The sequence below is a fragment of the Babylonia areolata genome, chromosome 14 (assembly GCF_041734735.1).
Source record: "Babylonia areolata isolate BAREFJ2019XMU chromosome 14, ASM4173473v1, whole genome shotgun sequence".
NCBI lineage: Eukaryota > Metazoa > Mollusca > Gastropoda > Neogastropoda > Buccinidae > Babylonia > Babylonia areolata.
The window spans coordinates 28,894,786-28,909,564 of NC_134889.1; the positions used below are offsets into that span (position 1 = coordinate 28,894,786).

A 14,779-nucleotide genomic window follows, 5' to 3' on the forward strand; every position below is an offset into this window, starting at 1 on the left:
TAATTATTATTAATATTATTGTGTTTAGATATATATATATTTATGTTTATATGTATTGCTGCATTTGTGTGTGTATTATGTATTTGAGTTCATGCATTCATATGGTTACATTTGTTGTGCATGTACGCCTGTGTGACATGGAAATCTTGGTGAGTGGTTACAAGTGACTGTTCATGAAACTCGCTGATGATCATTGAAGTAAGAAGTTGACAGGTTTGAGTTTTCAACTGTGTGCGATGCTCACAACTCAGCTCATGGAAACATATCCTCCTTATGTTTTCTCGACACTGATTCCAAATCATGTGATCATTTTTTTTCCAGTTTTGTTTTAAATAATTAAAAGCGCTTTTTTCTTTTCTAAGCAAGTTGTTGTTTGTTGTAGTGTGTGTGGTGTGTGCATGGATATATGCCTGTGTATGAATGCATTTGTGTGTTGTTGTGTGTGTGTGACGGTTTCATGTGTGTAGGTGTATGTATATGTGCACAAATGCAGACATTCTTCTTCTTCTTCTTCTGCGTTCACTCGAATGCACACGAGTGGGCTTTTACGTGTATGACCGTTTTTACCCCACCATGTAGGCAGCCATACTCCATTTTCGGGGGGGTGTATGCTGGGTATGTTCTTGTTTCCATAACCCACCGAACGCTGACATGGATTACAGGATCTTTAACGTGCGTATTTGATCTTCTGCTTGCATATACACACGAAGGGGGTTCAGGCACTAGCAGGTCTGCACATATGTTGACCTGGGAGATCATAAAAATCTCCACCCTTTACCCACCAGGTGCCGTCACCGTGATTCGAACCCGGGATCCTCAGATTGACAGTCCAACGCTTTGACCACTCGGCTATTGCGCCCGTCGCAGGCATTCTTTTTGTTTGTGTGTAAAGATATAAGAAAGAATCTCTGGTGTTGCATTTCATGTTCAGGGCTTGACAAATGGCTCAGGTTCTTGATCTTTTTCAGTTCACACTTGGGGTATAAATATAAATTCTCTAGAAGCTGGTTCAGAAATAACACACACACATACACACACACACACACACACACACACACACACACACACACACATGTGTACACGTGTGTGTGTGCATATACACACACACATGCTCACACACAAACACACACGCAAACCCTGAATTCAACATGACCTCATTTAATTTGGTGTCAGCATTGACAAACACAGCCTGTGAAAACTCCATGGAATGACCAGCTGTATTTTGATCAAAAGAGAACATCAAGATGGCAACTGTGCAGTTTTTTTGTGTGAAACCCTTGCAACAATTGTTGTCAGATTGGCACTATATAAGTATCCATATTATTCGCCATTCAGATTTATTATGAAACCATTGCAACAATTGTTGTCAGATTGACATTATATAAGTATCCATATTATTCGCCATTCAGATTTATTATGAAACTGTTGCAACAATTGTTGTCAGATTGGCACTATATAAGAATCCATATTATTCATCATTCAGATTTATTATGAAACCGTTGCAACAATTGTTGTCAGATTGGCACTATATAAGAATCCATATTATTCGCCATTCAGATTTATTATGAAACTGTTGCAACAATTGTTGTCAGATTGGCACTATATAAGAATCCATATTATTCATCATTCAGAATGCAACAGAATATCAATGCAGTCCCAATTCCATACCAATATTTTGCAAGGTCACCATCAAAACGAAAACATGTAACAATCACAAGTAATGTGGAACCATTTTAGTGCCTCCTTTGAAACGGATATGAAAATATCAACATCAAAAGAAACAAAGCATGATTTCACTCAATGATATCTCATACTGATTCGTCTATATGTAACAACAGCAATGCTGTTGTTTTGTGTGTGTGTGTGATTTTGCTTATATATATATATATATATATATATATATATATATATATATATATATATATTATAGCATTTGTACCAACTGCATTTGCAGAATATGTTTTACAACAACATTTTCTCAAGCAGAAACACAGTACAGTATCATATATCAACAGCAACAATGACTTGATGAGAAAGCCATGACTTTCGTTTTTGTTTGAACAACAAACAACAACAACAACAAAACAAACAATCAACCACACAAGGATAAAGGTTGTGGTTTTCAAGTGCAGCACAAGCTTGTTCATCGTTCTTCCCATCTGAGGCATGTGCATATTTATAAAATTCAATGCATAAATCCATATGTGTAGCTTGTTTCATGAATTTGACCTTCTGGTTCAGAGTTTTGTCAAAGTCATGAGTGAAAGCACTTTGATTTGTCTCTGCACAAGATTCAGTGCTACATATATTTTGAAATACATTCTCATTATTTCTACTGATGTCATTATTGTTATTGTTATTACGTGTTCAAGAGAATCAGGGGAACCCGCATGATTTCTCCCCGACCTTCCACACTTCGCCAGTGGGGCAGTGCATAAGGTAGGCCTCATGGTAGCCATTGCACTGGATGAAGGAAGTGGGATCCTTGTACCAGGGGAAGTAATCAGCGCCCCCTACGCAGGGGTTGGGGATGTTAGGGTCTCTCTGATTGGTCACTGGGTCCACGATGACGCCCGTGAAGACGCACTGTGTGATGGCTTGGTTCCAGACCTGCATGGAATGTTGTGAGCTTTTCATTTTTGAGTATGGAGTATGTGGGATGAAAATGGTCATGTATGGAGAGTGGGAATGTAGCTTGGGCAAAACGCTCTCCACTGTAATCAAGTTCAAGCCCAGATAGATAGACGGGGCAGCCGTTGCCTCCTCTGCTGTTCTGATGGTCATAGTTGGACTCAACCGACTATCATACAAATATATATAATACAAGTAAAAGCCCACCTGTGCATGTATGGATGAATGTGGGAGTTACAGCCCATGAACACGGAAGGAGAAGACTGTGTAATAAGTGATATGTAGGTTAAATATTGACAAATTTTACTTCTATGTAGACGTAGATATTCATTTTCACAGATTTGGTGTAGCTATTAGTGTTGTTTTGTGAGCATGGTATGGTAAGCTATTGCAGCACAGTACACAGCAGAGAAGGATGCTGTGTCGTACTGTACAGATTACTGCGCACAAACTACACGCCACACCGCACCAAATATCACACACCACACATTTGAAGAAAGACATCACACCGCACTACGTCAAACCAGACCACACCATGCAGACCTTGTCACAAAGAGGACACTGCGGATCACACTTGCCACGCCACCAACGACAACACCATGCCATGTCAGAATGACACCCCACCACACAAAACCATACACCGCTACACAACACATCACACCACGCCACACATTACATGACATCACACATCACCAAATCATACATTACAGCACACCGCACATGACCACATCACACATAACGACACAGCACACATCATCACGCCACACAATATCACATCACATCACAGCACATCACAGCACACCACATATCACAACACACCACACGTCGCCACACATCAACACATGCATCACCATATCGCACCACACATCACAACACCCTGCAGTTACACCACACATCACCACACCATACCATACACCATCACACCACACTATACACCACCACACAACAAACCAAACACATCACAGCAAATACTGCATCACTATATACCAAACCACAAATCACCACACCACAACATTCACCACATCACACCATACATCATCACACAAAACGCCACCATACAACACATCACCGTGCCTTACACACCACACCAAACATCACACCACACCACATCACACCGCACCATTCATCATCATCTCACCAAACACCACCATACACCACACCACCACACCATACACCACACCATGCCATACACCACCACAACACACTACCACACTACGTCAACACACACCACACATACCCACACACCACCACACCACATCACACCACACCACAGCACATCACGCACTCCTCACCACACTACATCACCACACACCTCCACATAACCCTCACACCACCTCACCAAACACCACACCACACCAGGCACCACACCAAACACCACATCACACCACACCACACCACGTCACACACCACTCACCTTGCCAGAAGGACACGTCTCCAGCTGTCCAGTGAAGGGCATAGCCCCACAGTGGTAGTACTTGGCAGGGTCAGAGGGGTACGCGTGGAACAGCAACCCCTGGATGATCATGTCCGGGGTACACGGGTTGCTGAAGTGGCCCTGGGGACCGGATGAGGAGGAGGAGGAAGAGGAAGAGGTTGTTGCTGGACCCTGGGTGGTCTGCTGCTGCGGGTGGGTGGTGAAGTGGGGAAGGGGTCGTGTGGTGGTCACCCCCGCCACCACCACCCGATGCGTCGTCTGCGCGTGCGTGGCAGTCTTGAGACAAGAAGAAGAAGAAGAAGAAGAAGTTCAGTGGTTCAGTTGATTGATTGAATTACAGGAAACTTAAAAACCGTTTTTACCTGAGCTTTCAGTACACACACACACACATGCACGCGCATGCGCACGCACACACAGACTGTTATAGTTGTTTGATGTTGGCGTTTATAACGTTTCCATTTTTCCTAGCGTTGTCTCTCCCAATTCACCCTCCACACATGCACACACTTTTACCCCTCCCCCTCTCACAGCCCCTACCCCCACGTTTTTTTTTTTTTTTTTTTCTCGTCTAATATCACTTCAAGTGGAAAGACGTTAAACTGACACACACACATGCACGCACACACACACACGCACACATGCACGCACATACACAAGCATCATGTTATAAGTCACTGTCAGTCAGTCCAGTCCTTTGCAGCTCTTCCTTTTCCACTTCTCTGTCACTTCAGTCCTCCTCCCCCCCCCACCCCCCACCTCCCACCCCGCACCTCTTCCCATGTACCCCCACTCCCTCATCTCCCATGTGCTCATACACGCTATTTTTTCCCTGTCTGGAATAGAACAGAACAGAATATGTCTTTATTACCAAGTGTACCGGGGTCACAAGGAATATTGGGGGGGGATAGTACATAACAAGGTACGAACATAAATCGAAAATCATACACAAACACAGATACAGTAGAAATTAGGATACATACAAGTGCATATCAATATAAAAACTTGTGCATACTCACACATGCACGCACTGCACACACAAACACACACACACACACATGCATGCACACACACACTCTCTCTCTCGTTTGAACAGAAGCTGCATATTACATGTGGGTGGGGCTGATGACTAGATCTTCAGGTAGATGGTTGTTGATTGACTGTCTAATATCACTATACAGTGAAAAGACGTTAAACAAAAGAAAGAAAAAATATAGAGAGTGAACTCAAAACTCAAAACGTTTTCATTCAAGGATTAATTAAGATTTTAGGCACCGCCTATTCGTTACAATACATTGGATACAATACAATGCAATACAATACAATACAATGCAATGCAACGCCTACGCAAAAATAACACGACTGAACTGAACTCATCACAACACAACACAACACAACACAAATCAACACAATATAAACCATATGATACAACGCAACTCATAACAAAACAACGCAACACACCACACGACATGACACGACACAACCCAACGCAACACAAAGCAACTCAACATAACACGACACGACACAATACAACACAACACAACACAACACAAACATGTATGATAGTCAAGACGTGTCTGACTATCGACTCATCAGAAGAGCACAGAAGATGGCAACTGCTGTCCTAACAACTATCTGGGCTGGAATTATTTTAATTAATTTATTTATTTTTTAATTTCTTTTTATCAGAACAGATTTCTCTGTGTGAAATTCGGGCTGCTCTCCCCAGGGAGAGCGCGTCGCTACACTACAGCGCCACCCATTTTTTTTTGATTTTTTCCTGCGTGCAGTTTTTATTTCTTTTCCTATCGAAGTGGATTTGTCTACAGAATTTTGCCAGGAACAACCCTTTTGTTGCCGTGGGTTCTTTTACGTGCTCTAAGTGCATGCTGCACACGGGACCTCAGTTTATCGTCTCATCCGAGTGACTAGCGTCCTGACCACCACTCAAGGCCTAGTAGAGGGGGAGAAAATATCGGCGGCTGAGCCGTGATTTGAACCAACGCGCTCAGACTCTCTCACTTCCTTGGCGGATGCGTTACCTCTAGACCATCACTCCACCTTTTTTTAAATTTTTATATTATAAACAACTCAACAATACAAACCCTACCGTAACCGGCATGTGGCCAGAAGTTGTGCTACCACTACCACCAGCAGCAGACGCGCGACACTCGTGCAGCAAGGGGCGATAAAGCTGACCCAGGGGACATAACACCACGTAGGCCTGGCCTGAGGAGTCACACAGCAGGAATTTGTCCCCCTCCGTCGGGTGGGGGAACCGCTGTAGGTGGACACCGCCTGAACCTGTTGAGCCTGAGCCTGCTGCGATCTGCATGGCGCAAGGGTTGAAGCCTACGTTCTGACCTGTGTCCGTGGTGGAAACATGATAATAATGACTGTGAGGATAATCGTAATGACGACGGGTGGTGGCGATGACAACAACAAAGGATGATGATGATGATGATGATAAAGATAATAATATGTAATTGTTATTTAGTTATTTTTATTTGTTTTATTCATTTTTTTTGTTTATGATAATATGTATTATTATTATTATTATTATTATTATTATCAGTAGTAGTAGTAGTTGTATTAGTATCAGTATCATAACATGAAGAAGTCAGGGAAGTGTAACATCAAAAACAAATTTTACTGACATTGATAGCTATGAATAAAAACAATAATACAACATTAACAATATTCATGAAGATAACAGTATCAACAATAACACACACACGCACACACACACACACACACACTTAATTGATGGGTCCTTTATAAGGATCGACGGAGATGTCAGTGAGGTAGCACAAGAGAAGATAATCATCGTGGTGGAAGGGGAGACACTCCTACAGGCAAGACACACACACACACACACACACAGAGTGTGATCTATTAGTCTGATACTTCTTTTATTAATTGTGAAATGTTTTGTACATGCTTGTGTTGGCAAGGATTTTGTAGTATATAAGGGAATATGTGCACGTGAATGGGATGGACATTCAGTAGTGTATTAATTTGATGTCCGAGCATTTGTGTGTGTGTGTGTGTGTGTGAAAAAGAAATGCAAATATATATTCCGTTGAGCAGACCAAGTAAGTTTCGGTTAGTATTACTTCTGTCTTCTACAAATGATAACGTTTTTTCGAATCTTGCCATATTTATCTATAAGTCATTAAAACGACGGAGTTTCATGATTGGTTAAAGAGAACAGAGCTCTGAGCATACACGTTGTAAGATTATATTCTTATGCAAATCTACTCTTACAAAATGTGTAATCACCCCTTCAAATGGGGCCATGGCCTTATTGAATAAACTTACGTTTCGTCTCTCTCTCTCTCTCTCTCTCTCTCTCTCTCTCTCTCTCTCCTGTATTTTCCTTTTTTATTGATAGCTTGATATAAAAACTTTTTTTTTTAAAGGAGCAATTGTTGCTTATTCAATCTACCATCATGAAATAAAATCTTGACATGACTTGACACACATACACATAGAGGGTGGGAGATGGGGGTATGAGGGGAGGTTTGGGGAGGGTGTGTGTATATTGGGGGGAGGGGGGAAGGGGCGGCCGGGTGGGGGCATGGTGGAGAGCTTGGTGTGTGGCAACACAGGTAAATCACACACACACACACACACACACACACACACACACACACACACACACACGTGAAGCCAGCTACTGGCAGTCAGTGGTCAGTGACTCAGTGACTGACCTGGTCCCAACAGGTTGCCGTACTCTGAACTGATCACGTCTTCAATGTGACACTCCCTGCTGATGCCGTTCTCCACGCACCGGATGTTCACCTCTGAAACACACACACACACACACACACACACACACACACACACACACACATGCACACATTTACACACACGCACGCATGCTCATTCACACACACACACACACACACACACACACACACACACACACACACATTTACACACACACACGCACGCATGCTCATACACACACATGCACCCATGCACACACACACATACGCACATACACACACACACATATACACACACACGCACGCACCCACGCACGCACAAACAAACACCCCGCACACACACACACATACACACACACACACACACACACATGCGCGCGCACACACACCCACACACGCGCACGCATTTACACGCACAAATCGACCAGGCAATGATCAGTAAACTACTGAAGTCATCCAGTCAGTCAGTGTGTGTGTGTGTCTTGGACCATCTTTCGGTCAGACAGGTAGCCGATCAAAGAAACAAAATCCAAACCTCTTTTTCCTGGATCCGTTAATAAATATCTTTTCTTCTTTATCCTGCCATGAAGACGACCCAGCTTATCAATAATGGTATCTTGAAAAAAAAAAGAAAAAAAAAAAAGAAGAAACAGGAAATCAAAGTATACTGACAGAACACCCACATGAGCATTTCATTTCATCTTAAACGTCTAAATTTGCAAGAAGAAGAACCCCCCCCCCCCCCCCAACACACACACACACCCAATCCCCCCACCCCCTTTAAAACAATTTTTCTTAAGCTTTAAATACAAACATATACCTATCCACAAAAGAAACGCGATTTTTTTCTGACATACTCGTAATAAAAAAAACAACGATTTAATAATGACCAAAAAACCGTAAACTTGGCACTTCAGCAAGACAATAAGACCTGTCTTTCCGTCAGTAAGCATAAAAACTGGGTCTATCACTTGTTTTCACTTGGAACAACATTCCAAGAGCAGCATGTGAACAGCTTGGTGTGCTCGATGGCCTCGCAGGGTTGAGGATGTAATTGATGCCAATGGCGGACAGCACTCATTACTGATCTGCCCTGTAGCCAACTGCCAAGAAACTTTTGTTGGTGACTGTCCCTTCTGAAAGTCTCTCTGTGTGCCACTATCTGGCAGTGAGTTTGAATGTCATTGTGATTTAATGACCCCCCAAAATGGAATGTGTTTAAACCAAATGAATTAAACGAAAACGAAAAATTGCATTTCTTTTGTGGATGAGTATATTTCTTAGACTGGGTCAGTTACTGACATGCAAAGTCATCAACATAAGCATGCACGAACACAAGCAGGCGTATGAACGTTCGTCAACCACCAAACACAGACACAGACACACAACCTCTGGCCGCCCCTCACCCCCCAACCCCCACCGAAATCCCCCCCCCTCCACACCCACACCCAGCCCCCGATACACACATCACACAACCCATCACCACCTCACCTCCGCAAGCCTCTTTCACGATGTCGCCCACGTGTGACGTCAGTGCGGCGACGTCGGCCGCTTTCTGCACGTGTTGCGGTCCTGACGCCATGACGTTGAAGGTGACGTCATCGAAACGGTTGCCGACGGCGGCCACGATGACGCGAACACCGGCGGAATGCAGCGGCGATGTTTGAATGACGGTTTTGGGAGGGTCCTTCAGAATACCTGTGTGTGCAAAGTAGCAACTGGGTTAACTCTCTCCATACGAACGGCGAAAGAGACGACGTTAACAGCGTTTCACCCCAATTACCATCATCAAAATATTGCAAGCGGAAGGCTCTTATACTGAAGAGGTGAATGTTGACAAAGAATACCACAATTCTGACGACGGAAGCTAAAGATTGGGTCATTGAGACACCCACTGGACATCCGATGGGTCTGTGTAGAGGAGAAGAGAGGACTGGCCGTACTGAGTGAGTTAAAAAGGGTTCTTCTTCTTTCTCTTTGAACATCGCCAACATCATTTTGATGGTTCTGATGTGTATACAGCTGGGGGGTTTCCACTAAGCTAAGCTGTTTTGTAGAACTGGCAGTTTGGGACTTGGGGGGGGGGGGGTAGGGTGGTGGTGGTAGAGGAGGAGGAGGGGGGATCGGGTGGGGTTGTGTGAGGTGGGGGGGGGGGGGGGGGGAGATGTGCTACACTACTGCGCCACCCATTTTTTTGTTGTTGTATTTTTACCTGCGTGCAGTTTTATTTGTTTTTTTCCCATCGAAGTGGATTTTTCTACAGAATTTTCCCAGGAACAACCCTTTTCTTGCTGTGGGTTCGTTTACGTGCGCTAAGTGCATGCTGCACACGGGACCTCGGTTTATCGTCTCATCCGAACGACTAGCGTCCAGACCACCACTCAAGGTCTAGTGGAGGGGGAGAAAATATCGGCTGCTGAGCCGTGGTTCCAATCAGCGCGCTCAGATTCTCTCGTTTCCTAGGCGGACGCGTTACCTCTAGGCCATCACTCCGTGTATCAGTCCGAGTGAATGTGGGAGTCGCGGCCCACGACCGAAGAAGAAGTCAAGGGGAAGAAGAAGAACTCAGTTACCTGGGGTGACAACCACAAGCGTTTTGCTGGCGTTCCTTCGGGCCGAGCCGAGGATCTGGCTGTGGACGAACTCCAAGGCCCCAGGCAGGTCAGACTGGGCGTTACCGCTGGGCCTCTGGGGACGTGGGATGGCTCGGAGAGCCTGGTGTGGACATTTGGGACATTGATAATGTGGCTGTCAGCTCTGTGTCTCTATCTATCTGTCTGTCCTCATGTGGACATTTGGGACGTTGATAACGTGGCTGTCAGCTCTGTGTCTCTGTCTGTCTGTCCTCAAGTGGACATTGGGACGTTGATAACGTGCTGTCAGCTCTCTGTCTGTCCTCAAGTGGACATTGAGACGTTAATAACGTGCCTGTCAGCTCTGTGTCTCTATCTGTCTGTCTGTCTGTCAAGTGGACATTTGGGACGTTAATAACGTGGCTGTCAGCTCTCTGTCCGTCTGTCCTCAAGTGAACATTGGGACGTTGATAACGTGGCTGTCAGCTCTGTGTCTCTATCTGTCTGTCTGTCTGTCCTCAAGTGGACATTGGGACGTTAATAACGTGGCTGTCAGCTCTGTGTCTCTGTCTGTCTGTCCTCAAGTGGACATTGGGACATTGATAACGTGGCTGTCAGCTCTCTGTCTCTGTCTGTCTGTCTGTCCTCAAGTGGACATTGGGACGTTAATAACGTGGCTGTCAGCTCTCTGTCTGTCTGTCCTCAAGTGAACATTGGGACGTTGATAACGTGGCTGTCAGCTCTGTGTCTCTATCTGTCTGTCTGTCTGTCCTCAAGTGGACATTGGGACGTTGATAACGTGGCTGTCAGCTCTCTGTCTCTATCTGTCTGTCTGTCTGTCCTCAAGTGGACATTGGGACGTTGATAACGTGCCTGTCAGCTCTGTGTCTCTGTCTGTCTGTCTGTCCTCAAGTGGACATTGGGACGTTAATAACGTGCCTGTCAGCTCTGTGTCTCTATCTGTCTGTCCTCAAGTGGACATTGGGACGTTAATAACGTGGCTGTCAGCTCTCTGTCTGTCTGTCCTCAAGTGGACATTGGGACGTTAATAACGTGGCTGTCAGCTCTCTGTCTGTCCTCAAGTGGACATTGGGACGTTAATAACGTGGCTGTCAGCTCTCTGTCTGTCCTCAAGTGGACATTGGGACGTTGATAACGTGGCTGTCAGCTCTGTGTCTCTGTCTGTCTGTCTGTCAAGTGGACATTTGGGACGTTGATAACGTGGCTGTCAGCTCTCTGTCTGTCTGTCTGTCTGTCAAGTGGACATTTAGGACGTTAATAACGTGGCTGTCAGCTCTCTGTCTCTGTCTGTCTGTCCTCAAGTGGACATTGGGACGTTGATAACGTGCCTGTCAGCTCTGTGTCTCTGTCTGTCTGTCTGTCCTCAAGTGGACATTGGGACGTTGATAACGTGGCTGTCAGCTCTCTGTCTGTCTGTCTGTCCTCAAGTGGACATTGGGACGTTGATAACGTGCCTGTCAGCTCTGTATCTCTGTCTGTCTGTCTGTCCTCAAGTGGACATTGGGACGTTGATAACGTGCCTGTCAGCTCTCTGTCTCTGACTCTCTGTCTCCCTCTGTCTCTCTCTCTCTCACACACAGCACAACACCCACCCACCCCTCTCTGTCTGTCTGTCTGTCTGTCTCTTTTTGTGTCTGTTGCCTTTGTATGTCTGTCTTTGTGTCTGTCTGTATATATGTGCACGTCTGTCTGTCTGTCTGTATGCTCTATATGTCTGTAGGCAGGAAGGTTGGTAGGTAGGTTGGTAGATAGGTAGACTAGGAATATGTATGTATACGTATGCGTATGTATGTATGTATGTATGAGTAATTATATGTTCACATGCATGCATGCACACATGTATGTCCGTCTGTCCGTCCCATCTCTCTATCTCTCTCGCTTCTTCCCTCAGTGCATCCCTCAAAATAAAGAACTCTCTCTCTCTGTCTGTCTGTCCCTCTCTCTTTGTCTCTCTCTCTCTCTCTCTGTCTCCGTCTGTCTGTCTCTCTTTCTCTGTCTCTCTCTCTCTCTCCCTGTCTCTCTCTGTCTCTCTCTCTTTCTCTCTCTGTCTCTCCTTCTCTCTCTCTATGTCTCTCTCTCTGTCTCTCTTTCTCTCTGTTTCTGTCTGTCTGTCTGTCTGTCTCTCTTTCTCTGTCTGAAGCATTCCGATGTGCCCAAGTCCTTATATAAACCCATGGCCCGATATACCTTGGACATGTCGAATCGTAGACATACCGGGCTGACAACCCTCCCCCTCTCTCCATCCCCAAACCACACACACACACACACAGTTTACTATAATTCAGGCACATACATACATACATCATAGACACACTGAGAGACACCTTCTCCCCTTCCCCCGCTCCCCCCCCCCCTCTCCTCCCTCCCCCTAAACTTCCCTCCAACTCCATCTATGCCTAGGTAGTCCATTGAGCAGACCTTGTTTGTCCCAAGTTGTATACGGTGTTTGTTTTGCTAGAATTTCTCCCTTTTGACTTCAACACAATCACTTTAATGGCCAAATGTCACTTACCTGCAAAAGATCTCCGTTGCTGCCGAACTGACCCAACCGGAAGTGTGACGTAGGCTTATCCGCGAAGCTGACGAGCGCCACGTGAGCTCCTGTGGAGCTGACGTCAAACTGTTTGGAGAACGCCTCCACGAAGTTCAACATGCCTGTCCAATCAGCGTCCGTGTTTGCCAGTGAGGAGTCCAAGAGGAAAATGAGATCCGGTTCCCGTTTATTACAATCTGCAAGGGATGTTTTTTCCTCGTCAAAATCAGTCATTGTATAAGAATAATACTGCAACAACTTTTATATTTTAATTTTATAAAGATGTTAATGACAAACATAAAATAGACATCAACAAGAAAAATAAAGTAGATAAATAAATAAAACAAATTACAAACAAGCAAACGTAATCTAGAAGTAATTAAGGACTATAGACCAGCCCATGGTCATGATAAACAAATGTGCACAATACAACTGTGTTGTGTGTGTGTGTGTGTGTGTGTGTGTGTGTGTGTGTGTTAATGGCTGTGAGACGTTAAATATCAAAGAATAAATCATGAATAAATAAATAAATAAATAAACTGAGCGAACTAGATTACGCACAAACGAAAGTTTACTAATGAATGAATATCATTCGTGTTGGGGGGGGGGGGGGGGGGGGGCATGGGGGGAATGCTGTCATTCCAATGTCCAGCTAGCCATACATTCCACTGTGCCTGCATGAATGAATGAATGAATGAATGAATATGTGAAAAAATGAACAAGTGAGTGAACGAATGAATGAACGAACGAACGAACGAACGAATGAACAAATTAATGTAATGTAAACGAATTAATGAATGAACGAACGAGTGAATAAATGAATGAATGAATAAATAAATGAATAAATGAATAAATGAATGAACGAACGAACGAACGAATGAACGCATAAATGAACAAACAAGCCAACGGACCAACGAACGAACGAACGAACAAAATTAATGAAGGAATGGACCTCTACGCTTCGCCGCTTGCTTGTCCACTCGCACGGTAAAGTTGCCGTTGCACAGCAGCGCGTGCGATTTCTCGCTCTGCAGGCTGAAGGTCAGAGGTCGGGGGTCACGCGCGTAGATGACGGAGGGGGCGGCGGCGGTGGCGGTCTCTTTCAAGTCGTGCACGTTGTCGCTAGGCAACTGAGTGGTGTAGGAGCCGTACACATCCACAGTGCCGAAATCTGTTGACACCTGTGTGTGTGTGTGTGTGTGTGTGTGTGTGTGGAGAAAACGAAAGTTCTACAGTAGTCGTAGTAGCAGTAGTAGTAGTAGTCAGTAGTAGTAGTAGTAGTAGTAGTAGCGGCAGCAACAACAGTAGCAGCAACAGCAATAGCAGCAGCAGCAACAGCAGCAGCAACAACAGCAACAGCAGCAGTAGTATTAGTAGTAGAAGTAGTAACAGCAGCAGCAGCAGCAGCGGTAGTTGTGGTGATTATAGTCACAGTAGCTGTGCAGCAGCAACAACAACAGTAGTCGTCGTAGTAGTAGTAGTAGTGGTAGTGTTAGCAGTAGTAGCACCAGCAGAATAGTAGTACAACTATTGTATTATATTGAATTGAATTGTATTATATTGTATTGCATTGTATTGCGTTGTGTGGTGTTGCGTTGCGTTGCGTTGTCTTGTGTTGCGTTGCGTTGCGTTCTCTTGTTCTGTCTTGCTTTGCCTTGCTTAGCCTTGTCTTGTCCTGTCTTGTATTGTCATAACAGATTTCTCTGTGTGAAATTCGGACTGATCTCCCCAGGGAGAGTCGCGTCGCAACAATAAGAGCGCCACCCCCTTTTCAGTTTCTGTAAACCTGCAAGCGTATTTGTTTTTCCTATCAAAATGGCTTTTTTTCTACAGATTTTGCCCTTTTGTTGCCGTAGGT

General features: G+C 44.7%; 1 protein-coding gene across 1 annotated transcript in view; it reads right to left on the reverse strand.

Annotated features, from left to right (window-relative positions):
• Positions 1-2,376: 2,376 nt before the first annotated feature.
• The window catches only part of LOC143289672 (collagen alpha-1(XII) chain-like), a 24,088-nt gene continuing 11,685 nt past the window's right edge, over positions 2,377-14,779 (reverse strand). The window contains exons 7-14 of the mRNA XM_076598720.1: positions 13,880-14,102; positions 12,901-13,118; positions 10,368-10,509; positions 9,286-9,492; positions 7,777-7,869; positions 6,174-6,427; positions 4,046-4,342; positions 2,377-2,610 (exon numbers count right to left, since the gene is read on the reverse strand). Of these exons, the coding sequence (XP_076454835.1) occupies positions 2,377-2,610; positions 4,046-4,342; positions 6,174-6,427; positions 7,777-7,869; positions 9,286-9,492; positions 10,368-10,509; positions 12,901-13,118; positions 13,880-14,102 (1,668 nt within the window). The remainder of the gene's footprint in view (positions 2,611-4,045; positions 4,343-6,173; positions 6,428-7,776; positions 7,870-9,285; positions 9,493-10,367; positions 10,510-12,900; positions 13,119-13,879; positions 14,103-14,779) is intronic.